Genomic DNA, 27,835 nt, shown 5'->3' with positions numbered 1-27,835 from the left:
ACCTTGTCAAATGCTTTTTCGTTTATGGCACCTTATCCGATGCCTTTTGGAAATCTAAATACACTGCATGAACATCAACTCTCCCTGTCACATCCTCAAAGAATTCCAGCAAATCTGTCAAACATGATTTGTATCTCATTAAACCAGCTTGACTAGGGTTTAGATTTATCACTTAAGAAAGCTGAATGTAGAATCTTTATCTGAGTCTCATCTTTGATTATTGGCTCTAGCATCTTGCCATCAATGGACGTTCAGTTAACTGTCCTATAGTTCCCTCTTTTCTTCTTGAACAAGGGAGTCACATTGGCTGATTTCTAGCCTTACTGTATTTTAACCAAATTCAGTGAGTTTTGAAAATTTTCAGCCAGTGGGTCCACTATTTCTGTAGCCACTTCCTTTAAAACACTTCAGTTCAGACTTTCAGTCCGTGAGATTTATCTGCCTTTGGACCAGTGAGTTTCTCTGATACTTTATCCCTCGTGACTAGGATTTTTACAACTTATTTCTGTAACTTGAAATAGACCCTCCTGTTACCCTGACAAATGAGGGTATTTGTAGTATTCTCCATGGTGATGCAAAAAAAATTGCTTTAACTTTTCTGTCCTGTTCTTAATTCACCAGACTTGTTCTCCAGAGGTCCCAAACCAACTTTAGTCACAACTTCCTTATAAATCTCTCTAGAAACTCATATTGGATGCTTTGATAATAGGTGTAACTTTTCTCTCAAAATTTATTTTATAGTCTTTTTGCTATTACATGCCAAAATAGTCCAAATTTTCTGCCTACTACTAACCATTGTCACTTTGTAGGCTCCATTTTCAAGTTCACACTAATCTTGACCTGCTTTGTCAACAACAGTCTACATATTTCTCATCGAATCCCTCTTTCTAACTGGGATAAATTCCTGCTGAGTGTTATGGACCAGATATTTGAATATCTATCACTCTTTAGTTACAAAATTATCTCTTGGCTAATTTTCCCAGTCAACCGAAGACAACTTCAGCTTCGCATCAGTAAAGTTGTCCATATTTAAGATGATCATTTTTTGTGATTTTCACCCTCAAACTGAATCTGAATTTCTACCATATTGTTGTCATTGCCTTCTAGGGGGTCTTAAACCTCAACATCTTTTATTAATCCTTCCTTATTACTTAAAGCAACCAATTCATAAGCCCCATAATATACTGTTCTAACTAAGAGACAAGCCCTGATGCACTCCACCATTTTCTCTTCTTCAACATTCCTGTCAATTTAAGAAGTTCAGCAGTATATTCATAGATTGAAGTCCCCATGATGTTTGCAGTTCCCTTCAAACATAAGACCATAAAACCACAAGGCCATAAGATACAGAAGCAGACTTAGGCCATTTGGCCCATCGGGTCTGCTTTGCTCTGCCATTTCATCATGGCTGATCCATTTTCTCTCTCAGCCCCAATCTCCTGCCTTCTCCTCATATCCCGTCACACACCGACTGTTCAAGAACATATCAACCTCTGCCTTAAATACACCCAGTGTCTTGACCTCCACAGTTGCCTGTGCCAACCAATTCCAAATATTCACCACTCTCTGGCTAAAGAAATTCCTCCTCATCTCCATTCTAAAAGGACACCCCTCTATCCTGAGGCTGTGTCCTCTGGCTCTAGACCAGTGGTTCCCAACGTGGGGCGTATGCCCCACAGGGGGGTAATTTGATTTTTAAGGGGGGCAATTCGAGAATGAGTTATTAACAGTGAATTTTTTCTAGTAAGTCTGTGTGAGTATGAGTGTGTGTGCGAGTTAATACATATGTGTATATACAGTATGCATACATAAAAATACTTGTGTGTATGTACATGTGTAATTGCGTATGTACTGTATATATAGTGTATCACCATCATTACAACCATCAAATGGCTTTCATAATTAAATTAATGAATTGACTGATGTAGGAAGGAACGAATGAACAAGTCCAAACGCGTAAGAAACTCGTACGAGGTCGCGCCAATGCTGCTTTTTGCAGTAGCTTTCGGTTCTTGGTGATGTGAAGGTGTGTACATTGCGTCATCTCTTTTAAACGGTGTATCTGTCTTTGTATGCTGTAGAAACGAATCGGCATTGTTTTATTTATTTATTATTATTATTATTTTAATATCACTTAATGTTCTTTTTTACAATTTCTTAGTAATTTCTTCCTCAGAACTTTAACAGTCCTTTGGTTCTTTTATTTTTCTCTTTCATGAATGCCATGTTCTTTGGAAGCTTGTTTAAACCAAGTTAATGGTCTTTTAGGTTTCCTCCAGGTGAATAGGAGTTCACTTTTTGAATAATAAGAATTATATATCACCACAGGGGGCATCAGGATTTTAGAGGTGATTAGGTGGGGCATGGCCAAAAAAAGGTTGGGAACCACTGCTCTAGACTCTCCCACCATGTCCACTCTATCAAGGCCGTTCACCATTCCATGGGTTTCAATGAAGTTGCCCTCATTCTTCTGAATAAGAGGACACATTTTTGGGGGGCATACAGTCCACCCCCACTCTTCTTTCCCCCTGAAGTTGTGCTAGGATTCAAACCCAGGAGCCCAGACCGCTGGTAACTTGTTCAGCGATTTAGTTACTGAAGGTGTGCTATTGAATTAGATAGATAGATAGATAGATAGATAGATACTTTATTCATCCCCATGGGGAAATTCAACTTTTTTCCAATGTCCCATACACTTGTTGTAGCAAAACTAATTACATACAATACTTAACTCAGTAAAAAAAAAATGATATGCATCTAAATCACTATCTCAAAAAGCATTAATAATAGCTTTTAAAAAGTTCTTAAGTCCTGGCGGTTGAATTGTAAAGCCGAATGGCATTGGGGAATATTGACCTCTTCATCCTGTCTGAGGAGCATTGCATCGATAGTAACCTGTCGCTGAAACTGCTTCTCTGTCTCTGGATGGTGCTATGTAGAGGATGTTCAGAGTTATCCATAATTGACCGTAGAGCCCGCCTTCCTTACCAGCTTATTAAGACGTGAGGCGTCCCTCTTCTTAATGCTTCCTCCCCAACACGCCACCACAAAGAAGAGGGCGCTCTCCACAACTGACCTATAGAACATCTTCAGCATCTCACTACAGACATTGAATGACGCCAACCTTCTAAGGAAGTACAGTCGATTCTGAGGGCTGTGCGGTGTTGTTCCACGGGAATTAGGGCTGGGACCCTTGCTGCTCATAATGGGCACTAATGCCTTGGATGTGAACGCAGGAGGTATGATTGGCAAGATCGCGGACAACATGAAGGTTGGCGGTGTCGTGGACAGTGAGGAAGTGCCTAAGACGGCAGCAGGGTATGGTTCAGTTGGTGAGGTGGTTGAAACATTAACCGATGTCATTTAGTCCACACAAGTCCCGGGTAATGTATTTCGGGATAGGATATATACAGTCAACAGTGAAGTAACAAGGTCTGAAGCTGATGAATTACGGGATTTAGCGGAGAAGGTGGGAGGATGGGGGCAGGGGGTAGAGGGGCAGCAGGGGGGTAGAGGGAGGGGTAGAGGGGCAGCAGGGGGTAGAGGATGCAAAGGGGAGGTTTAGTGTAGAGAGAGAGCGTGCTCACAAGTCGATACATTGGCTGGAGATTTTCTATCGTTTGGTACATCTGCATTTGTTAACAGTGCGAGAAAGCGGAACACGATCGTTAGTCCGCTGACAACAGATATTCTAACGCGCGGCACAGGCTGTCACATAAATAAATTGTAACATATATTGCTGAGACCCTACCCGGCAAAAGCTCACACCTTCCCCACCTCGACCCACGTCCGAGGCGGCACAGTGCCTGCCCCCCGTTAGAGGGGAGCCCCCGTGCGTCTTTCAGCGGCGTGGGTCAGCGAGGTGCAGGAACAGTCCCAGCTCTCGGTCAATGTAGCGGCTGCTTACCATCACATCGTAGTTCAGTTTCTTCATGAAGTGTGCAGCCTCGGTGCCCTTGTAGTAATTGAACCAGATGGTGCCCTGGTACTGGTCGCCCGCGTCCAGCAGCAGCACGTTGGGCTCCTTGCCGCGCAGTTCCTTGATCTTCGTCCATCTCCGGGCCACTCCGGCGAAACATTTGGTCACGCACTTGCTGGAGTCCTCGCTGGTCTCCTCCACCCTGGCGTGCACGTCGTTGGTGTGGAGGACGGTCAGCTGGAAAGCCGCGGTCCGCCCGGTGCACAGGAGCAGCGGTAGCCAGAGCAGCGCAGCGGCACGACCCATGCTCGGCGGCTGCAGCCACTCCATGTACTGCGAGAGGGTGAAGCCGAGTCCTCTTATTCTACGGAACCGGACCGGGCCGGGCAGGATGGATGACTGGGAGGAGCCTCTCGGAACCACGGCTCACCTCGGCACTCGATAAGGTGACAATGTTGCTGTCAATGGCGAAAGCAGACTTAGCGTCTCCGAGTTTGACTCGCAATAACAGTCGGCAGGATGTTCAAAAGACGCCATTAATAGCTACAAATTTGACTTACTGAACATAGGCAAAGGCTGTTTAACTGACATCGACAGAAGCGATTGCTTATCAGCTCCTACTGTCCACCCCGGTAAAACGAGCAGCCTGTGTTTTCTTTTAAGGAGACAATGGTGCCTGATTACTGCGGGACTAGTCCCTGTAAGAAATTCAGCCCACGTCGTGTTCCTTAACTCATCAATTGTGTTTTGTCCCGTTGGTGTTATGGAAACGTGGGTTAGAGCAGAACTATCTGCAGTAGACAGGGCAGCTACAGGGAGCCGGGGTCAATCCTGACCCGGGGGGTGGGGGTGCAGTCTGTCTGGCGTTTGGATGTTCTCCTTCTGACTGCACGGGATTCCTTGAGGGGCTCCGGCTTCCAGCTACCAAAGTCAGTGGGCTAATTGCCCCGGGTGTGGGTGAGTGGTCGAATGGTGGGGGGGGGGGGGGGGCTGACTGGAAGGTGGGACAATAAAATGGAATGATCATAAATAGGAGCCTGGGCTCAGCATGCACTCTGTGGACTGAAGGGTCTGTCCCCAACCCTTCCACGAGCCTATCCTCCAGACGGTGCTGTGGCGCCAGAGATTGTGATGCTCTCCCGGGCGGTAAAGTGGTTTGGAAAATGACCAGTGAATTTCCCTCAATAATATTTACCCCCAGAGCAACACCACCTAAAATAACATTCTTGCAGATGTTCACATCTGGTGGGAGCGGTCTGTTCACAAATTGTTTCCTGCACAACCAATGCCAAGTCATTGGGTATATTTAAAGCAGAGGTCGACGGGTTTTTGATTAGTCAGAGTGACAAAGGTTACGGGAGAAGGCAGGGGGTTGAGGGGGATAACAAATCAGTCATGATGGAATGGCAGGACAAATTCGAAGGGCTGAATGGCCTAATTCTGCTCCTATGTCTTATAACAATAGGTTGGAAAGCCCCGTGGTCAGGAAAGGCTTTATCCATCACTATATGTGTCTGGTCCTGGTTCCCTGAAGCCCATATCTCCAATTTCTCCACTTGTACCCACTTTGAATCCCGGATCACACTCGGTCCTGAGTGGTGGCGGGGACTCAAGTTTTGTAACAGGGTGATTTGGGCAGGTGAGGACTGACTCACGCAGAACTCTCTCCACATCTCTCAGTGGAACTTTGCCCAGTTTTGTGACCTGTCAGCATTCCTAAAAGTTGAGGTAAATGAGTCATTGTGCATGGAAAAGGCCCTTCTGCCCATCTTTTTCATGCCAACCAAGGTGCTTTCCTGACCTCGTCCCATTTGCCTGCACTTGGCCCACATCCTTCTAAACCTTTTCTATCCAAGAACCTGTCCAAATGTGGCTTAAATGTTGTTACCGTACTCAGCTCTGCCTCCTCCTCTTCAGCTCATTCTGTGTACCCTCCACCCCAGTGAGAAGCTCGGGGGCAACCTCAGATCTCCTTTCAGCTTTTCCTGCAGCAGCCGGAGTGATGTCAGGTATCCCATCAGGGGTTGGGAAGGTATTCCGCAGCCGATGCTGGAATCCACAGAACAAAAGAGTGTGGGGATGGAAGGTCATGAAATTGGCTCTGGGTTCAGTCTCCATTGAGAATATAGCTCAGAGTTGGAGGAAACCTCCAACCTGACCTCATTAACATCGTTCTCTCTAACTTCCGTTAATTTTTCCCTTTTCCCCTTCTCTCTTTTTCCATTCCCCATTCTAGTTCCCTGTCTCAGCCCTCCTCTCTTCCTCACCTGCCTGTATTCCCTTTCTGGTACCCCTCCTCCTGCCCTTTCCCCATGGTCCACTCTCCTCTTTGATCAGATACCTTTTCCTGCTCCACCTGTCCACTCCCAGCTTCTTACTTTATCCGCCCCTCCCCTGGTCTCACCTACCACCTTGTAGCTGGTACGCCTTCCCTTCCCTCCACCTTCTTACTCTGGCTTCCTTCCCCTTCCCTTCCAGTCCTGATAAAGGGTCTCGGCTGGAAATGTCGACTGTTTATTCTTCTCTATAGATTAGGGGTTTCCAGCCTTTTTATGCAATGGGCCTTACTATTAACTGAGGGGTCCGTGAACCCCTGCTATAGATGCTGCCTGACCTGCTCCTGCATTTCATGTAGTTACTCTGGATTTCCAGCATCTGCAGAATCTCTTGTGTTTATGATTAGCTGAGATAACTATACACTATCCCGCTCTAAACATCTGGCTATGCATTATCCAGAGAACGGAACTAGCAGGTGGGGGTATTTGACACAGGGTATTTGACAGATTACAAACCTCAGAGGGGACAAAAACACTCCAGTAAGTTAGGAACCAAATGGTTAAAGTTATTGTTGGGCAGCACCAGTGGGAACTAGTATGCATAAGGATAAGGATTGGAGTTAAGACTGTCTAGAGACAATAAAGAACTGAGTGATATGTGGATAACATGTGAATAAATATTTGAAAGGTGCTTGAGGTAATGACCAGCAGCATTGAGTCCAGAGAGCAACCACTGGAGGAGATCCTGCGTCAGGAACTCAGACAAGATCGAACCCCCGCCAGGTTCAGTGAGAGTGCTAGTATCTGTGCACAAGTAATGCATTTTAGAAGCTGTGAAAATAAACTAAAGAGTTGTGGAAGTAACCAAAAGACCTGTAGAACTGAAGAGTTAATGAGTTTTGTTTGAAACACACAGTGAATGTTTGAATCAATTGTGATCAGTATAACAGGATTAGTCATCAGGCAAAGTCATTGCTTGGTGTGTTTTGTTGCTTACTGATCGTCTATCGATGCACCTCCTGATTTTATAAGACTCTATACTTTCTGTGCAACAGTCCCAGAGTTCACTGTAAGGCTGCCAGATGGAAATGTCAACACTGTTTCTCTTTCCACCGATGTTTCCAGGATTGCTGAGTTTTTCCGACATTCTCCGTTGCTCTGCCCAGGACCTTTGGGACTGCAGAGACGTTCACGGAAACCAGCCACTCCTCTGCAGACTCTGCCTACCACTGCTCACGGAAGCAGCCAACGTAATCAAAGACTCACCCATTCGGGACATTCCTCTTCTCCCCACTCCCACTGGATAGAAGATAGAGAAGCCTGGAGGCATGTACCACCACCCTCAAGAACAGCGTCCATCCCACCGTTGTAATGAGAAGATGGACTTTGGACTGCACAGTCTACTGTGTTATGGACTTGCACCTCATTGCCTGCCTGCACTGCACTTTCCCTGGAATGGTGACACTTTATTCTGCATTCTGTTATTGCTTTTCCCCTGCACTACCTCAATAATGTCATTAAGTGATCCGTATGGAGGTCATACTAAACGATATTTGTCACTGTACCTCAGTACATATGGTAATAAGAAACTAACATACCTCAGATTTGCCTCAATTTAATTCCAGAATACGAGGGAAAATTTCTGAATCCACATTGTGAGATGCAGGTGAAGTATTGCTGGTAATAGCCATGCGAGATCCAGAATTTATTTGTTTTACACTGAGAAATACTGACAGTTTCATACAGCACCAACAAAATTCAGGTATATATGCATATTTCTTTGTATTTTATGGTTCTGGTCTGTGAATTTAGTCCTCATTGGTTAATGGATATATTTCTGCTGGACTCCATCCAAAAGCAGTATTAGTGCGATCCATCAAGTTCAGTATGATGTTTCCCTTAAGAGATTGTCTGTCGGCGGGTCCTTGGGTGGCTGTAGAAGCCAATCAGAGATCCGCACGATTGGGATGCTACAGTGGATTCCCTCAATGGAAAACACCTATGCTCGACTTTGTATAACATGGGGAGCGAATGCATGGGCAGCCAACACACAGCCCTTGACAGATCAGGGTCACGGTCCGGTGGCACTGGGCTCCATCCAATAGCTTAAAGCGAGTCTTACAAGTGTCACTAGAGCAAGGGGGAGGGATTAATATTGTTGCCTAACAGAGATTGATATTGTCCACTGTGAAAGGATTGACATTGTCCAATTTGACACTAGAGATTGATATTGTGCACTGTGAAAGGATTGACATTGTCCAATTTGATGCTAGAGATTGCTGTTGTCCACTGTGAGACAAGGAACAAGATGGTTCCAATGGCAAGTGTATGAGAGGTTTCACATAGCTGATGATCCTGCCCCAAACCTGTTTTTCAGCTTTGAGCTACGAACAGTCTGCTGGCTGAACTCCACAAATCCAGTGGTCTGTTTGGAAGAAAAAGAATTGTCAGCATTTCAAGTTGCAACCTCCAAGAGGTTGAGAACCTCGACGTGGTTTGGAGACTTGCTCACCTCGATGACTTGGAAAGCTGTGTTGGCTTTATGCTTTGGGCCTTGGTAGAGTGAGTCACCCCTACCAAACAGGTCAAAGGGTAGGGGCCAGACTAAGCCTGGTTCTCTCAGTCTGGTCTCTACCAGGACTAACAACCCTGACTGGTAAAGCAAAATTGTTATGGAAACAGCAATGAATCATCCTTCTGCAGCTGAGTGTGACGGTATTCCTGAGTCTGCAGCCAGGACTTGCATATCTGACAGTGGTGAAAACTGAGGGGAAGCTACTGACATGATGAAGGAAGCCCTGAACACTGCCAGAGACGGAGGACCTTCATTGCTGCCCTCAATGCCAGCGGCATATCGGGCAGGAAGTAAGTTTCTGGTTGGAAAACATCGAAAATCCCTTTCCTCCCACCAATTCTGATCGACGTGCTGAGCTCGTCCAACAGATTGTGCGTCGCCTCATATTCTTGCATCTGCAGGGTCTTGTGTCTCCATTGTTTACAACCTCACAAATACCACTGGCACTTGAGATGAAATGTGGGGATAGAATTTCCCTCAGTGTAAATTCCACCACTGTACATTGTGTGAACACGGAAAGATGTTTCAGCTCCTACGTTATTCAATCTAAATGCAAAGAATGATACAATTGTTTATTCTCATTGTACCTTAGGGAAAATGAAATCAGATCTTGTTAATAAGGTTTTGTAATATGGTTTCATTCCAGCAAAGCTTTCAACAGCAGCTCCTATTTTATTGATACCATTAATCTGTTTAATCTTCCATGCAAACTGATGGCCACATTTCTGTCTAGAGCACACCGGACATATTGTAGTGACCTTCCCATTCCAGATCTTCTGATTGGACAGCTCACAAAGGCTAACATTGCAGAGTTGATTGTACAGGCAAAACAGTGGCAACACACCATGGCCTTTCAAACATCACAGGCACAGGTGACTTCTTCAGCATGGGTGTTAGACAGCGAGTGTTGTTAAATGCAGCGTTGAATGGATGGGGGGCTCGGTGAGGGAGAGTGGTAAAGCTGGGGATGGAGAGGCTGAACAAAGTTGGGTTCTCCCCTTCAGAAACTTTGGCTCGGTAGTTGAATATTCCCTGGATCCAGCCCCAGGCCAATTGAAAGTAAGGCAAGATTGCTAACGAGGAAAATTTTAATTTTTTTTTATATAGAGATCCAGCTTGGTAATGAACTCTTCCGATCCAGGGAACCCTCACTGCCCAATTGAACCCATGTTACCAATTAACCCGCCAACCTGTACGTCTTTGAAAGCCAAGATCAGGGAGGCTAAAGACAGGTATAGGAGGAAGCTTGAGTGGAAACTCCAGCAGAACAACATGAGAGAGGTCTGGAGTGGATGAGGACCATCACTGGGTTCCGGCAAACCAGCAACAGAGGAGCTGAAGGCAGTGTGGACAGGGCCAACAAACTTAACCTGTTCTTCAACAGATTTGACACTGTGGCTCCTGCCCATCCCCCACGTGATCCATCTGTTGTCGGCCCCCAACCAACACATACTCCACTCTCCCCTCCTACCCCTCCTCACAGACCCCCCACTCTGCTCTCATGACTACACCCCTCCCCCATCTGGAACCACCACGGTGGGCTTCACCGCTGAACAGGTGAGAAGACAGCTGAAACGTCTCCACCCAAGCAAGGCTGCAGGCCCAGATGGTGTCGGCCCCAGGGTGCTCGAAGTCTGTGCCTCCCCAGCTATGTGGAGTACTTCACCATGTCTTCAACCTGAGCCTGAGTCTCCAGAGGGTTCCTGTGCTGTGGAAGACGTCCTGCCTCGTCCCTGTACCGAAGATGCCGCGCCCCAATGGCTCCAATGACTACAGACCGGTGGCATTGACCTCCCACATCATGAAGACCCTGGAGAGACTTGTTTTAGAGCAGCTCCGGCCTATGGTTAGGCCACACTTAGACTCCTTCCAGTTCACCTACCAGCCCCGACTAGGAGTTGAGGATGCCATCGTCTACCTGCTGAACCGTGTCTACGCCCATCTGGACAAGCCAGCGAGCACTGTGAGGGTCATGTTTTTTGACTTCTCCAGTGCATTCAACACCATCCGCCCTGCTCTGCTGGGTGAGAAGCTGACAGTGATGCGGGTGGATGCTTCCCTGGTGTCATGGGTTATTGATTACCTGACTGGCAGACCACAGTACGTGCGCTTGCAACACTGTGTGTCAGACAGAGCGGTAAGCAGCACTGGGGCTCCACAGGGGACTGTCCTGTCTCCCTTTCTCTTCACCATCTACACCTTGGACTTCAACTACAACACAGAGTCTTGCCATCTTCAGAAGTTTTCTGATGACTCTGCCATAGTTGGATGCATCAGCAAGGGAGGTGAGGCTGAGTACAGGGCTACGGTGGGAAACTTTGTCACATAGTGTGAGCAGAATCATCTGCAGCTTAATGTGAAAAAGACTAAGGAGCTGGTGGTGGACCTGAGGAGGGCTAAGGCACCGGTGACCCCTGTTTCCATCCATGGGGTCAGCGTGGACATGCTGGAGGATTCAAATACCTGGGGATATGAATGGACAATAAACTGGACTGGTCAAAGAACACTGAGGCTGTCTACAAGAAGGGTCAGAGCCGTCTCTATTTCCTGAGGAGACTGAGGTCCTTTAACATCTGCCGGACAATGCTGAGGATGTTCTACGAGTCTGTGGTGGCCAGTGCTATCATGTTTGCTGTTGTGTGCTGGGGCAGCAGGCTGAGGGTAGCAGACACCAACAGAATCAGCAAACTCATTCGTAAGGCCAGTGATGTTGTGGGGGTGGAACTGGACTCTCTGACGGTGGTGTCGGTGCATGCCATCTTGGACAATGACTCCCATCCACTCCATAATGTACTGGTTAGGCACAGGAGTACATTCAGCCAGAGACTCATTCCACTGAGATGTAACACTGAGCGTCATAGGAAGTCATTCCTGCCTGTGGCCATCAAACTTTACAACTCCTCCCTCGGAGTGTCAGACACCCTGAGCCAATAGGACTAATTTCCACTTGGCATGATTAACATTATTATTTAATTATTCATGGTTTTATATTGCTATATTTCTTCACTATTCTTGGTTGGTGCAGCTGTAACAAAACCCAATTTCCCTCGGGATCAATAAAGTATGTCTGTCTGTCTTTGGAATGTGGGAGGAAGTCCACAGGAAAACATATAAAATCCTTACAGACAGACTGAGCCCAGGTCGCTAGCGATGTCATAGCGTTATGCTAACTACTGTGCTACCACGAGAAGATCTTCTGCATCAAACACATGGCAAACCAAGTGTCTGTGTGAGACCACTTTCCACACTGGCTCAGATCTTCACTCCTGGGAGAGCGTTCAGCCAGAGACATCCTGGCCCCGACCAACCGACATTAATCCCCGCAGCCTCGCCCGAACAGCTAGCTCACTGGCTCACTGACCTACAGTCCTCTGAATGGCCCCCTTCCCTTTCTTCCTCTTTAGCCCATTGTAATTAAAGCACCTTTCCCTCAGTGTCCAGAGTCACAGACTTTTATAAATGCACAGCGGAGAGAATCCTGCTGGTTGCATCATTGCTTGATACGAAGGCATCAATGCCCAAGGAAAAGCCTACAAAGAGGGTTGAATACAGCCTAATCCATCACAGGAGAAGCTCTTCCTGCCACTGGCCACATCTTAAAGGAGCAATGCCTCGAAAGAAAAGCAGCTTCCATCATCGAGGACCCCCACCACCCAGACCATGCTCGGTTCTTGCTGGCCCCATCAGGAAGGCAGTACAGGAACCCTAGATCCCACCCTATCTGCTTCAGGAACAGTTATTACTCTAACCTATGGACTCACTTTCAAGGACTTTACAACTTTTGTTCTCAGTATTATTTATTACTTATTTATTTACTATTACTTTGCACAATATGTCCTCTCTTGCACGTTGCTTATTTGTCAGTCCACGTGGCTTTTAGTCTTTCATAAATTCTATTGTATTTCTTTACTTTCCTACAAGAAAATCAATTTCAAGGTGGTGAATGGTGACGTACAGTATACGCTCAATAGCACTTTATTAGTTACACCTGCACACCTGCGTATTAATTAATCCAAATATCTAATCAGCAAATCATGTTCAACTTCCAAGCTAGATTTATTACCAAATTACGTATTTGTCACCAGATACATCCTGAGATTAGTTTTCTTGCAGGTATTCTTAACACATCCATAAGAAAGTAATGTCACAGTCCATTTCCTCATTCCGGTTATTTCCTTTTCCCCGTGTTCCGCTGGGCACCTTGACTAAGGCACCTGATCTTCATTTCGTACCGGCAACATAAAGGCTCCGGGTTACAGCAGTTATTGCTGGACCGTCACCGGAAGCCAGTCAACTCACCGTAGCCACTGCGGCGATGCTCATTCCGGGACCACCGTGAATCGTGGACTCTAGTTGCCTCGGTGCCTGTGGCTGCTTAACGAATTCAGTCGTTTTCATGGCCGGCTGTGTTGCCGCTGCTCAGAGTGAGGTACGAATTCAGTCGTTTTCATGGCCGGCTGTGTTGCCGCTGCTCAGAGTGAGGTACGAATTCAGTCGTTTTCATGGCCAGGTGAGATTTGCCGCCACTCCGAGCAAAGATACGAATGGACTGTTGTTGTGTGGTTTTGTATCCTTGTTGTTCAAATCCTTTTCTGCGGAATGTTTGGGGTATGTTGGTGTTGATTACTGCGGGACTAGTCCCTGAAAGAAATTCAGCCCACGTCGTGTTCCTTAACTCATCAATTGTGTTTTGTCCCGTTGGTGTTATGGAAACGTGGGTTAGAGCAGAACTATCTGCAGTAGACAGGGCAGCTACAGGGAGCCGGGGTCAATCCTGACCCGGGGGGTGGGGGTGCAGTCTGTCTGGCGTTTGGATGTTCTCCTTCTGACTGCACGGGATTCCTTGAGGGGCTCCGGCTTACAGCTACCAAAGTCAGTGGGCTAATTGCCCCGGGTGTGGGTGAGTGGTCGAATGGGGGGGGGGGCGCTGACTGGAAGGTGGGACAATAAAATGGAATGATCATAAATAGGAGCCTGGGCTCAGCATGCACTCTGTGGACTGAAGGGTCTGTCCCCAACCCTTCCACGAGCCTATCCTCCAGACGGTGCTTTGGTGCCAGAGATTGTGATGGTCTCCCGGGCGGTAAAGTGGTTTGGAAAATGACCAGTGAATTTCCCTCAATAATATTTACCCCCAGAGCAACACCACCTAAAATAACATTCCTGCAGATGTTCACATCTGGTGGGAGCGGTCTGTTCACAAATTGTTTCCTGCACAGCCAATGCCAAGTCATTGGGTGTATTTAAAGCAGAGGTCGACGGGCTTTTGACTAGTCAGGGTCATGGTGGGCTGAATAGCCAGATTCTGCTCCTATGTCTTATAGTCACTATATGTGAATCAGGGTCCCATCTCTTTAGACCCACCCTAATAACTTTAAAACTCTTGAGTAGCACCAGCAAACGCCCCTGAAAGAACATTGGTCCTCTCCAGTTCAGGAGTCCTGTCAGTTCATCTGTCCTGCTTTCCTGTTTCTACCCTCACTAAGCCTGGCACATCCTGAGATTACACCCCGACAGGAGCTGCTATTCGACTTTCCGTCAGACACCTTGAGCGTGCGATGATGAAAGGTAGACCAGTGGCTGTGGTGTAGAGTATATGGATTCTAGTAAGCTGTTTGATAGGGTCAGCGCATTCCGAAAGTGAGGAGGCATGGGATCCAGGGACACTTTGATGTGTGGATAGTGCGTAGAGGGTGATTGTAGATGGAGAGCATTCTGCCTGGAGTCTGGTGACCAGAGGTTTTCCTCAGGGATCTGCTTTTTGTGATTTCTACAAATGACGGCTGAGGAAGTGGAAGGGTGAGCTAGTAAGTTTGCAGATGACACGAAGTTAGGTGGCGATGTGGTTAGTGTAGAAGGTTGTCAGAAATAAGACCATAAGACATAGGAGAAGAATTAGGCCACTCAGCCCATCGCATCATGCCTGATCCCAGATCCCACTCTACCCCACCGATCAAGAAATGATCAATTTCCACCTTAAGTACACCCACAGATTGGCCTCCACCGCAGTCTGTAGCAGAGCATTCCACAGAATCACTACTCTCTGGTTAAAAAAGTTCCTCCTTACCTCTGTTCTAAAGTGTTGCCCCTCAATTTTGAGGCTGTGCCCTCTAGTTCTGGATACCCCCATCAGAGGAAACATCCTCTCCACATCCATCTTGTCTAGTCCTTTCAACATCTGGTAGGTTTCAATGAGATCCCCCCCACATCCTTCTGAGTTCCAGTGAGTACAGGCTCAAAGCTGCCAACAGTTGACACCTTCATTCCTGGAGTCATCCTCGTGAACCTCCTCTGGACTCTCTCCAATGACAACACATCCTTTCTGAGATACGGGGGAGTCAGCGGGAGACGCTCATGGAGTGAGTACTGTTTCAGATCCGCTCCATAACCTTTACTACTTTTAACCTTTGATCACCCTTATTCAACTTATTGTTACTTACACCAAAAGATTTTTGCTACTTTCTCGGGCTTATCGTTAAGATTTTATTGTGAATTTTGGAAGATGTGCAAACAGAAATGGCTCTTGGATCCAAAGGACGAGAACCGGGGCGAAACCCGAACGGTCATGGAAAGAAGCTAGCTCAACCGCAACGCACTGAGTTAACTTATGAACTGCTTATGGAGGTTTTGGATAAAAAATTTGAGGAACAACATCAGGCTTTTCAACAAGATATAAAGGCTTTTCAAGATTATATGGTTAAGACGGATTCAGTAATTAACCAGCAGCAAGCGCTTATCGCGTCTCTGCAACATGAAGTGCGGAAACGAGATTTGACAATTGAAAAATTGCAACAGGATTTAATTTCGACCATTAAACTGGTGGAGACACTTAAAGCCAAGAGTGTCGATTTGGAGAATCGGTCCAGAAGACAGAACCTACGCATACTTGGTCTCCCAGACGGCATAGAAAAAGGCGATCCTTCGAAATACTTTGCTCAATTTCTAAAAGATGTGTTTCCGTCGGTTTTTCCAGAAAACCCCCCGGTACTTGACCGAGCACATAGAATTTGGAGTCGTTCACCGACGGTTTCAGATAAGCCCCCGGTGGTAATCGTCCGATTTCATTACATACACGACAAAGAACAACTCATTCGTGAAGCTCGAAGGGCTGGGATGATTAAATTTTGTGATTATTGCTTTCGTTTGGTGGTTGATTTTAGCCCAGAAGTTATGAAGAAAAGGCTGCTTTTTAAACCTCTGATGTCTGAATGTTATGAGAAAAATCTAAAACCTGCACTCTTATACCCGGCGAAGCTCAGGATTTCCCCCCGAATGCTCCGCGTAAAGTATTTCTGTCTACCTTTGAAGCGAAAAAGTATTTGGAGGAGAACTTCCCTACTGATACAGTTACTACTCTCCATTAAATGAGTGATTCTGATCGTGAAAGATGGTTTTTGATTCCTTAAACCAGGGTTAGTCTCTGGTTATTGGTGTAGGTTTATCCTATACTTCATACTTAAGTTAAAGTGTGTTTTCGTTATATTAATCACTTTGTCTTATACACTTTAACTACTATACTATATTTTTGTCTATTATTTTTGTTCCCTTGAAGGTATATTTTTAACCTTTCGAAGTGAATTTTTTGTTTAATATCAAGATAATGGTTTTTTGCAAAGTATTGGTTTCGTTTAAGATGGCGTTATTGTTTCTTTTTTTCGTCTTCTTCCTATAATGCATCGCTTATCATAGTTTAAATACTACTTGATTTGTTTGGGTTATAACCTGATTTATAAACTCTTAGTGATTATACTCCCTTTTTCTTTACAACCCAGCATATTAAGAAGCGTAGTTTTTAGTACTTCGATCATAATTCTTAAAGTTCGGGTGGTTTTTTTTTTATATATCCTTTAAACACGGAGTGGTCTGCCGCTGATATGGGGGTAGAGTTAGTCTCATTTTTTCTTTTTTCTAGCCATATTTTGGCTTTTTTTCTTCATGTGGGGGTGGGGGTTGGTCTGTTTTCCTTTTTAATTTTTCTCTTATCAATTTGTTTTAGTTTTTTTACTTGGGCTGTTCTTGAACTACAAATATGTCTACGATGTCGTCACTTCCGGGTCCGCTCTTTATTTTTGTTCCTCTTCCGGGTGCATGAGTTTATAACATGGTTAACCCTTTATATACCAAAGGGATGACTTTAGAAACATGGCTCAAACCATTAACTTTGTCTTGGAATACTAATGGATTAAACCATCCGATTAAACGAAAGAAGATTTTCAAAGTATTCCTAAGACTTAATGCTCATATCATTTTTGTACAAGAAACTCATGTGAGGAAGGAGGACAAATATCGCTTTTTTAGGTCTTGGCGGGGTCAACAGTATCATTCGAATTCGAATGCCAAAGTTAAGGGAGTTTCAATTTTTATTGACTCCTCTATTGCATTTGTTCAACATGATATCCTTTCAGATCCGAATGGTAGATTTTTGTTAATTACGGGTTTACTCGGTAATAACAAGGTTGCTATGGTTAATGTTTATGCCCCAAATGTGGATTGTCCTGGTTTCTTTAAGTCCTTATTTACTACTTTACCTAATTTAAATGAATATAAGTTAATAATGGGTGGTGACTTTAATTGTTGTCTAATTCCTTTGATGGACAAATCTACACCTATTCAGACTCTACCCAATAAGTCGGCCACTTGTATTAACTCCTTTTTGACTGATAATGGAGTTTTTGATATTTGGAGATTTCGTCATCCTAATGACAAAGTTTTCTTTTTTCTCACATGTTTCTTTTATATCACTCCTATTCGAGAATTGATTATTTTTTTATTGACTCTTGTTTTATTCCATTGGTAATTGGTTGTAATTATGATATTATAGCTATTTCCAACCATGCTCCATTAAAACTTTCTATTAATTTTACGGATACAGCTTTAAGTGCTAGACAATGGCGATTTGACTCTACCTTATTGCAAGAGCCGGACTTTATTAAATTTATGAAGGAACAGATCGATTTCTTCTTTTCAACTAATTCCAAGGAGGATATCTCTTGCAGAATACTTTGGGACACTTTTAAAGCGTATATACGTGGACAGATTATCTCTTATTCTGCTGGTCTGAGAAAAAGCATTAAGAAGGAAACTCTTTTATTGGTTGATAAAATTAAAGAGATTGACAAGAAATATTTGACTACTCCTAGCAAGGAGCTTTACAAACAAAGGGTTGAACTTCAAATGGAACATAGTTTATTACTCACATCTCCGATTGAAAATCAATTAATGAAAACCAGATCTGATTTTTATATACATAGTGATAAATCGGGAAAACTGTTAGCTAGTCAGCTGAAGAATGTTTCAGTTAAACGTCAAATCACTATGGTTCGTCAGCAGAACGGGGATTTGACAGTTAACCATGATGAGATAAATAAGTCTTTTCAAGACTTTTATACCTCCCTGTATCAATCTGAATTCCCTCAGGATCATAATACCATGTGTGATTTTCTCGGGAAATTGAATTTTCCAAAACTATCATCTGATGACCTTTCAGTAATAGATACTCCGTTTACGGATGCGGAAATTAAAGGGGTCATTTCCTCAATGAATTCTGGGAAAGCACCAGTCCAGACGGGTACACAGTAGAATTTTTTAAATGTTTTTCTGCTACTCTATCTCCTTGGCTATGCAAGGTTTTTGAAGATGCAATTAGATTGGGGAATTTGCCTCAATCTTTTTATAGAGCTTCCATTTCCTTAATACTGAAGAAAGATAAAGACCCTACTGATTGTGCATCTTATAGATCAATATCTTTATTGAATGTGGATTCTAAGATTTTTTCCAAGTTACTGGCTTCCAGGCTGGAGAAGGTACTACCCCAAATTATTTCGGAAGACCAAACCGGTTTTATTAAAAATCGCTATTCTTTTTTCAATGTTAGGAGATTATTGAATATTGTTTATACTCCTTCACACAATACTTCAGAATGTGTTATTTCATTAGATGCGGAGAAAGCATTTGATAGAGTTGAATGGCCTTACTTATTTTATGTGCTGGAGAAGTTTAATTTCAGTCTGACCTTTATTTCTTGGATTAAACTGATATATCAAACTCCAGTAGCCTCGGTGTTTACTAATAATCAAAGATCTCCATTTTTTTCGTTTATTTCGGGGCACTAGACAAGGTTGTCCTCTTAGTCCATTACTATTTAACATCGCTTTAGAACCTTTGGCAATTGCCATCAGAGAATCACAGGATATTTTGGGTATTAATCGTGGAACAGATATTCATAAGGTATCTTTATATGCAGATTTATTATTATTCATCTCTAACCCTGAGAAATCTATTCCAGCAGTCTTATCATTGTTGGCTCAATTTAGTGAGTTTTCTGGGTATAAGTTAAATCTTAAAAAGAGTGAATTGTTTCCTTTGAATAGACAGGTCCCAAACTATGGTATTTTAACATTTAAATTAGTTAAAGACTCTTTTACTTACTTGGGGATTAAAATTACAAAAAACCATAAAGAATTATTTAGGTTTAATTTTCTACCCTTAATTGATCAGATTAAAGGCTTGTTTACTAAGTGGTCACCATTATCTTTGTCTCTGATGGGTAGGATTAATGCTATTAAGATGGTTATTTTACCTAAATTTTTATATATTTTTCAAGCGGTACCAATTTTTATTCCGAAATCTTTTTTTACTAATGTTGATTCAAAAATTTCCTCATATATATGGCAGAATAAAAATCCCAGGTTAGGTAAAATATACTTACAGAAGACAAGGAAGGATGGTGGGTTGGCATTACCCAATTTCAGATTTTACTATTGGGCAGTTAATAATTAGATATTTGATATGTTGGTTGAAAGAATGGGATGGTCCTTTTGGCCCTCATTGGGTGAGTTTGGAAACTAAATCGGTATCTGCTTATGCTCTGGGTTCTATTTTAGGGACATCTCTCCCTTTTGCTCTTTCTAAATTGCCGAATCGAATCGACAACCCGATAGTTAAATATACCTTGCGTATATGGTTTCAATTTCGGAAATTTTTCGGGTTGACTCAATTCGTGTTAAATAGTCCTATTGTATCTAATTGTTTTTTCCACCCCTCAATTATAGATCAAGCTTTTTGGCTTGGAAAACTAAGGGATTATTAAGATTTTCCGACTTATTTTTGGACAACTGTTTTATGTCTTTTGAGCAATTAGCAAATAAATATAATTTGCCTAGATTTCATTTTTTTTAGATACTTACAGGTTAGGCATTTTTTTAAGTACGGTACTTCATTCCCAAATTTTGTGTCTTCAGATATTTTGGAGAGTTTGTTTGAATTAAACCCTTTTCAAAAAGGGCTTATATCAAAACTTTATAATATAATTATGAAGATACGTTCAGTGCCCTTTGATAAGACCAAAAATGATTGGGAAAGAGAGCTTAATCTTATTATTCCTATTGAGAATTGGGATAGAATTCTTCAATTAGTTAATACATCATCTATATGTGCCAAACATTCATTAATACAATTTAAAGTTGTGCATAGGGCCCATATGTCCAAGGATAAATTGGCTCATTTTTATTCTCATATAAACCCTATTTGTGATAGATGTCAATCAGAAATCGTGTCTTTAACTCGTATGTTTTGGTCATGTCCGATTTTAGAAAAATATTGGAAAGATATTTTTGATATTATTTTGGCGGTACTGAACATTGATTTACAACCCCATCCTATTACCGCAATTTTTGGTTTACCGATGATGGGCTCACTTCACTTATCTCCTTCCGCCTGTCGAATGATTGCTTTTCTCACTTTGATGGCTAGAAGATCTATTTTGTTGAATTGGAAGGAAATTAATCCTCCCACGGTATTTCATTGGCTTTCTCAAACTATGTTATGTCTAAATTTAGAAAAAATTAGAAGTGCTGTATTTGATACTTCTATTAAATTTGAAAAGATATGGAGACCATTTATTCAATATTTTCATATGATGTAATGGCCCTGTGCCAGGTTTATTGGTTTTTTCAGCTTTAATCGTATGTATGTTGAGAGGATCGGAGTTGACGACATTGATGTTTATGTATGCTTGTGAGATATTATGAACAGCCCTTTTTTTCTTAGTTTTTTTAGTTCTTCCTTTGTTTTTTTTTAGATATTAGATTAGTAGATTAGTTAACTTTCATATATAGATTTATATTTTTTCTCTTTTTTATATATTATGGAATATCTAGACTTGTTCATATATATACTATATGGTTTATGTTTTGGGAAAGCTTACTTATACTGTATTCATTCCTTATGTATTCCTTCATGTGTAATGGGAGTTTATATGTTTGTAATCCCTTATTAATATTTTAATTGTATTTTGTTCATAATATTTTTAATACTAATAAAAAGATTAAAAGAGAGATACGGGGCCCAAAACTGTTGACAATACTCCACGTGCGGCCCGACTAGCGTCTTATAAAGGATCAGCACTATCTCCTTACTTTTATAGAAACATAGAAATCTTACAGCACAGTACAGGCCCTTCAGCCCACAAAGCTGTGCCAAACATGTCCCTACCTTAGAACTACCTAGGATTACCCATAGCCCTCTGTTTTTCTGAGCTCCATGTACCCATCCAGGAGTCTCTGAAAAGACCCTATCGTATCTGCCTCCACCACCATCGCCGGCAGCCCATTCCACACACTCACCACTCTCTGCTTAAAAAACATACCCCTGACATCTCCTCTGTACCTATGTCCAAGCACCTTAAAACTATGCCCTCTCATGCTAGCCATTTCAGCCCTGGAAAAAGCTTCTGACTACCCACATGATCAATGCCTCTCATTATCTTGTACACCTCTATCAGATCACCTCTCATCCTCTGTCGCTCCAAGGAGAAAAGGCTGAGTTCACTCAACCTATTCTCATAAGGCATGCTCCCCAATCCAGGCAACATCCTTGTAAATCTCCTCTGCACCCTTTCTATGGTTTCCACATCCTTCCTGTAGTGAGGTGACCAGAACTGAGCACAGTACTCCAAGTGGGGTCTGACCAGGGTCCTATATAGCTGCAACATTACCTCTTGGCTCTTAAACTCAATCCCACAATTGATGAAAGCCCAATCACTGTATGCCTTCTTAACCACAGAGTCAACCTGTGCAGCAGCTTTGAGTGTTCTATGGACTCGAACCCCAAAATCCCTCTGATCCTCCACACTGCCAAGAGTCTTACCATTAATGCTGTATTCTGCCATCATATTTGACCTACCAAAATGAACCACTTCACACTTATCTGGGTTGAACTCCATCTGCCACTTCTCAGCCCAGTTTTGCATCCTATCAATGTCCCGCTGTAACCTCTGACAGCCCTCCACACTATCCACAACACCCCCAACCTTTGTGTCATCAGCAAACTTACTAACCCATCCCTCCACTTCCTCATCCAGGTAATTTATAAAAATCACGAAGAGTAAGGGTCCCAGAACAGATCCCTGAGGCACACCACTGGTGACCAACCTCCATAGAGAATATGACCTGTCTACAACCACTCTGCCTTCTGTGGGCAAGCCAGTTCTGGATCCACAAAGCAATGTCCCCTTGGATCCCATGCCTCCTTACTTTCTCAATAAGTCTCACATGGGGTACCTTATCAAATGCCTTGCTGAAATCCATATACACTACATCTATGGCTCTAGCCTCAATGTGTTTTATCACACCCACACCCTTTTATATTCTATTCCCCTTGAAATAACTGCCAACATTGCATTTTCCCTCTACCACAGGCTCAACCTGTAAATTAACTTCTGCACGAGGGCTCCTAAGTCCCTCTGCCCCTCTGATCTTTGAACTTTCTCCCCATTTAGATAATAGTCCGCACTATTGTTCCTTTTACCAAAATGCATCATCATGCATTTCCCAACACTGTATTCCATCTGCTACTTTTTTGCCCATTCTTCCAATTTGTCTTTGTCCTGCTGCAATCGCATTGTTTCCTCAGCACTACCCACCCCTCCACCTATCTTTGTATCACTTGCAAACTTTGCCACAAAGCCATCAATTCCACTATCCAAATCACTGACAAACAATGTGAAAAGTAGCGGTCCCAATACTGACCCTTGAGGAACAAATTACTGGCAGCCAACCAAAAAACCCTTTCATTCCCACTCGCCATTCCTCTATCCATGCCAGTATCTTTCCTGTAACACCATAGGATTTTATCTTGGTCGGCAGCCTCATGTGTGGCACCTTATCAAACGCCTTCTGAAAATCCAAGTAAATAGATAGATAGATAGATACTTTATTCATCCCCATGGGGAAATTCAACTTTTTTCCAATGTCCCATACACTTGTTGTAGCAAAACTAATTACATACAATACTTAACTCAGTAAAAAATATGATATGCATCTAAATCACTATCTCAAAAAGCATTAATAATAGCTTTTAAAAAGTTCTTAAGTCCTGGCGGTAGAATTGTAAAGCCTAATGGCATTGGGGAGTATTGACCTCTTCATCCTGTCTGAGGAGCATTGTATCGATAGTAACCTGTCGCTGAAACTGCTTCTCTGTCTCTGGATGGTGCTATGTAGAGGATGTTCAGAGTTATCCATAATTGACCGTAGCCTACTGCCTCTCCTTTGTCCACTCTGCTTGTTACTTTCTCAACAGATTTGTCAGGCAAGATTCCCCTTGACAGAAACCATGCTAACTTTGACTTATTTTGTCATTAGTTTCCAAATACCTTGAAACATCATCCTTAATAATAGACTCCAGCACTTTCCCAAACCACTGAGGTTAGGCTAACTGGCCTATAATTATCTTTCTGTTGCCTGCCTCCGTTCTTAAAGAGTGGAGTGACATTTGTAATCTTCCAGTCCTCTGGCACCATGCCCGAATCAAGTGATTCTTGAAAGATCACGACCAATGCATCTGTTATCTCTTCAGCAACCTCTCTCAGGACTCTGGGATGTAGTCTATCCATCCCTGTTTTGAATAGATGCCCCTCTATCCTGAGGCTGTGCCCTCTTATCCACCTTGAGACCTCTGTAATAGCAATGGCGCTCACACCTGCTTCCTGACACTCACGGACCTCTGCCACACTGCTAGTGTCTTCCACAGTGAAGACAGATGCAAAGTACTCATTAAATTCATCTGTCATTTCTTTGCCCCCATTACTACCTCACCAGCATCATTTTCCAGTGGTCCAATATCAACCCTCACCTCCCTTTTACTCTTTATATAACTGAAAAAACTTTTGGTATCCTTGCTTTATATTATTGGCTAGTCTGCCCTCATATTTCATCTTTTCCCTTAAAACTCTTTTGGTTGCCTTTTGTTGAATTTTAAAAGCTTCCCAATCATCCAACTTCCCACTCACTTTGCTACCTTATATTCCTTTTTCCCTTGGCTTTTATGCAGTTCTTAACTTCCCTTGTCAGCCACGGTTGCCCACCCCTGGCATCTGAGAACTTCTTCCTCTCTGGGACGTATCTATCCTACACCTTGTGAACTATTCCTGAAACTTCAGCCATCTCTATTCTGCTGTCATCCCTGCCAGTATCCCCCTCCAATCCACCTGGGCAAGCTCCTCTCTCATGCCTCTGGAATTCCCTTTATTCCATTGTGATACTGATACATGTGACTGATGCTTCTCCCTCTCAAATTGCAGCATGAATTCAATCATATTATGATCACTGGATATTAGCTGCTGCTCTGACTTCCCCAGTGAAGGCAGATGCATTGTACTCATATAGTGCTGTAACACTGCCCTTAGCAACTTCCCAGTTTGCCCTTAACATGCCCCACTCCTCGGTGTACGGCCTTTGACCATGTTTGGATTTCCATTCATCTGGGCGGCTGGTCTTTTCTGATGGGCTCTCCCCGTCTTTCTCTCTTCCTCCTTGATTCCTCTACTCCTCACAGTCGACATTGACTCCCTCGGCTCCTCTTTCACCATCCGGGGAGGGCTGAAGTTGTTTGTTCTTCCTCCCCCCTTGGTGGGAATGTGCCTCAACTGGACCATAAAACGATAAGACCAGAAAACATAGGAGCAGAATTAGGCCATTCAGCCCATTGAGTCAGCTCCACCATGGCTGATCGACTATCCCTCTCATCCCCATTCACCTGCTTTTCTACCTTTGACAGCCAGACTAATCAAAAGCTAATCAAGCTCTGCATTAAATATATCTAATGACCTGGCCTCCACACCATCTGTGACAAAGGATTTCACACGTTCACTGCCCTCTGGCCGAAGAAATTCCTCCTCATCTCTGTTCTAAAAGAACATTCTTCTAATTTGAAGCTGTGCTCCCTGGTCCTAGACTCCCCCATTATAAGAAACGTCCTCTCCATGTCCAGACTCCCAAGGCTTTTCAATATTCAATAGGTTTCAATTGGATACTCTCTCTGTAACGTTCTCGCTCGGGTGTGAAGTAACGCCGAGGTAAACGTCGAGATAAACCAGAATCAATGCAAACGAGACCGCAGTAAGATTAACCATTTACTGTTCACTCTTCACATTAACGCATGGTGAAAACTGTTGAAAAACAATACAGGATTGGTACAGTGTTTGTTCCCTTCTAAATATCACATTTACATTGTGAATACTTGCAAAGGTAAAACTACAATAACTACATTACATTAAAGTGCAGCATACAGTCAGAATCTAGCTGCTCCATTGGCTGCTTTAGATACACTTCAATACAAACTATCCCGTCTCTTTAACTGACGAAAAGGTAAACCTTACCGACCGTCGTTACTTTTAACAGAATCGGCGTTAACATTCTAACTCAAAATACCGATTATCTAATGACTTGCAGCGTTGCTTTCACTGTGTCTTTGGTGCATAGAGAGACCCTAGTCAGCGTTATGGTGGCACATGTGAGTGACCCCCACCCTTGCGTGAATCTCAAACCGGTAATTCCCCACAAGACGTGGCGAACCCGGATGTGACGTCATCGCAGCCGCGATGTATTACAGACAAATCAATTGATTTAAACAATCCTAACTTTAACTAAAAAAATGCTAACAAATTACTACGCGAAAATATTATAAACTAAATAACTGCCATAAAGGCAGCACACTCCCCGCTTGGCCTTCGTAAGGTCACAATGAACATAATACAAACTTCAGTCTCTAAATCAGTCGTTAGGTAGAAGTAGAATGACTTCCGTAACAGGCCTTTGGTAAATTTTCCCATCGCCTTGGTTGGTAGTTTTCAATTCAACCTTCCTGACATGTCCATCCCTACTAGGGAATGTGGCAGTGATTCTGGCCATTGGCCAGCAGTTGCCGGCGATTTGCTTGTCCCTGAGCAGGACTAAATCTCCAACCTGAAGGTTCCTTCTCCATTGCTTTGTGTACAGGTCCTTATCGGAGAAGTCCCCTGGTGGAGGGGCAGCTCCTGCCTTCTGCGTAAGGAGCATTGATGGCGACAGTATGAAGGGGTTTTCCGGGTCGGAAGACACGGGTAGGAGTGGTCGTGTATTCATAATGGCTGTGACCTCTGCCATTGGAGTGCCCAGTACCTCGTGGGTCGATAGGATGCTTTGCTGCATCTCAGGTCTCCTTTCCGTGGGTTTTTGCAAGGGCGTGAACCGCTTGACTGCCTGCTCTTTGTTGTTTGGCAAGCACTGGCGTGGTTCTCTGAAAGGTAGTGGGGCGACCCCACTATTTGCTTTGTCTCTGAAGACCTTGGTGTCCTCTGTTTTTAAGATGATGGCGTCTTGAGTCGATGGAGCAAGTTTATTATCGTGCTCCTTATGAGCAAAGACAGACTGACCCAGCGTCTCGTCAGTTACTTTGTGCTTGTTAAAGCCTTGTGGTGCTTCCTGGACGCACATGGAACTTGTGGGGGGTTGAAGAATCATATGGCGGCTACTCTCTAGCACATTGGTCTTGAGTGTGTTAACCGTTGATTTGTGTTCGTTGCCAGGGCACACCTCTCCTATCACCACCCAGCCCAGATCCAGGCGTTGGGCAAAGGGGGCGTCGTGTGGTCCATTGACCTGCTGCCTAACCTTGTGTACCCGGAGAACATCCCTCCCTAATAGCAGGAGTATTTCTGCTTCTGGATCCAGCTCTGGGATGTGTTTGGCGATGTGGTGGAGATGTGGTTGGTGTAGCACCGCACTTGGCGTCGGGATCTCAGTGCGGTTATTCAAGATTTTCTCGCACTCTACGAGTGGGGGGAGACAGATGAGGACTTTACCATCCAGGGACTCGATCTGGAAGCCTTCGGCCCTCCTTCCGTAAGTTTTCATGTTGCCTGAGCAAGTTCTAAGGTAGTATGGGAACTGCTCACTCTCAATGTTGAACAAGTTAAAGAACTTTGGACTGACTAGCGAGCGGTTGCTCTGATCGTCCAGAATTACGTAGGCTTTGATGGTCTTGTCTTTGGCTCCCTTAGGGTACACCTTAGTGAGACAGATCTTTGAACAAGAACGGCTTGACTGAGCTTGACCGCAAACTTCCGTACAGCTCGAGCTGACAACAGTTGTCCTGGAGTGAGCTTCTCCCTCCCCGCCGTCCTGTTGTGGGGGTGAAGGAGCGTTGTCGGTTTGCGGTGACGGGCCAGGATGCATGGCCCAGTCGTGATTAGTGCTATCACATTCCAGGCACTTCACGGCGATCGTACACTCTCTCGCACAGTGAGAGGTCGAGGAACAGCATCTAAAACATATTCCTTTCTCCTTGAGAAGGGCCTTCCTCTCTTCGAGGGGTTTTTCCCTAAACGTTCTGCATCTTTTGAGAGGGTGGGGTTTGTTATGCAATGGACAATTCTTGCTAGAGTCGTTGTTAGTTGTAAGGACTTCAGTCTTAAGCGCTGAGACTGGTTTAGTAATGTTGGAATTATTCGAAGTGGATTTATCTGGCTTGGTGTAAATTGTACTGCTTCCTGGACCTATGAGGCTAGGATCGTTTCGCTTCTTCGCCTCCTTGCACACGAACCTGGTGAAATACTCGAAGGGAGGGAATTGACCTTCGTGTTCTTCCTTGTAATCTGAGGCAACGGACAACCACCTGTCCTGCAGCCCAAATGGAAGTTTGTCCACGAGTTGTCTAATCCCGGTTGGAGTGTCTAGGTATACTAGACCAGCTGAGTGGCCATCTTCTTTGGCGCCTTGAATCTCCATGAGTAAATCTCCGAATTCT

General features: G+C 43.8%; 1 protein-coding gene and 1 long non-coding RNA gene across 2 annotated transcripts in view; one reads left to right on the top strand and one right to left on the bottom strand.

The window, feature by feature from the left end:
- LOC140730792 (5'-nucleotidase-like) overlaps positions 1 to 4,653 on the bottom strand; it is a 76,767-nt gene extending 72,114 nt beyond the window's left edge. The window contains exon 1 of the mRNA XM_073051687.1: positions 3,908 to 4,653. Coding sequence (XP_072907788.1) covers positions 3,908 to 4,249 — 342 coding nt within the window. The 5' untranslated portion in view covers positions 4,250 to 4,653. The remainder of the gene's footprint in view (positions 1 to 3,907) is intronic.
- An 8,266-nt stretch (positions 4,654 to 12,919) lies between these two features.
- The window catches only part of LOC140730794 (uncharacterized), a 42,233-nt gene continuing 27,317 nt past the window's right edge, over positions 12,920 to 27,835 (top strand). Inside the window, exon 1 of the long non-coding RNA XR_012099680.1 lies at positions 12,920 to 13,280. This is a non-coding gene — a long non-coding RNA (uncharacterized lncRNA). The remainder of the gene's footprint in view (positions 13,281 to 27,835) is intronic.

Source organism: Hemitrygon akajei, chromosome 7, assembly GCF_048418815.1.
Source record: "Hemitrygon akajei chromosome 7, sHemAka1.3, whole genome shotgun sequence".
NCBI lineage: Eukaryota > Metazoa > Chordata > Chondrichthyes > Myliobatiformes > Dasyatidae > Hemitrygon > Hemitrygon akajei.
The sequence above is the reverse complement of the archived record's forward strand: the minus strand, read 5'-3'. Positions and strand labels throughout refer to the sequence as shown.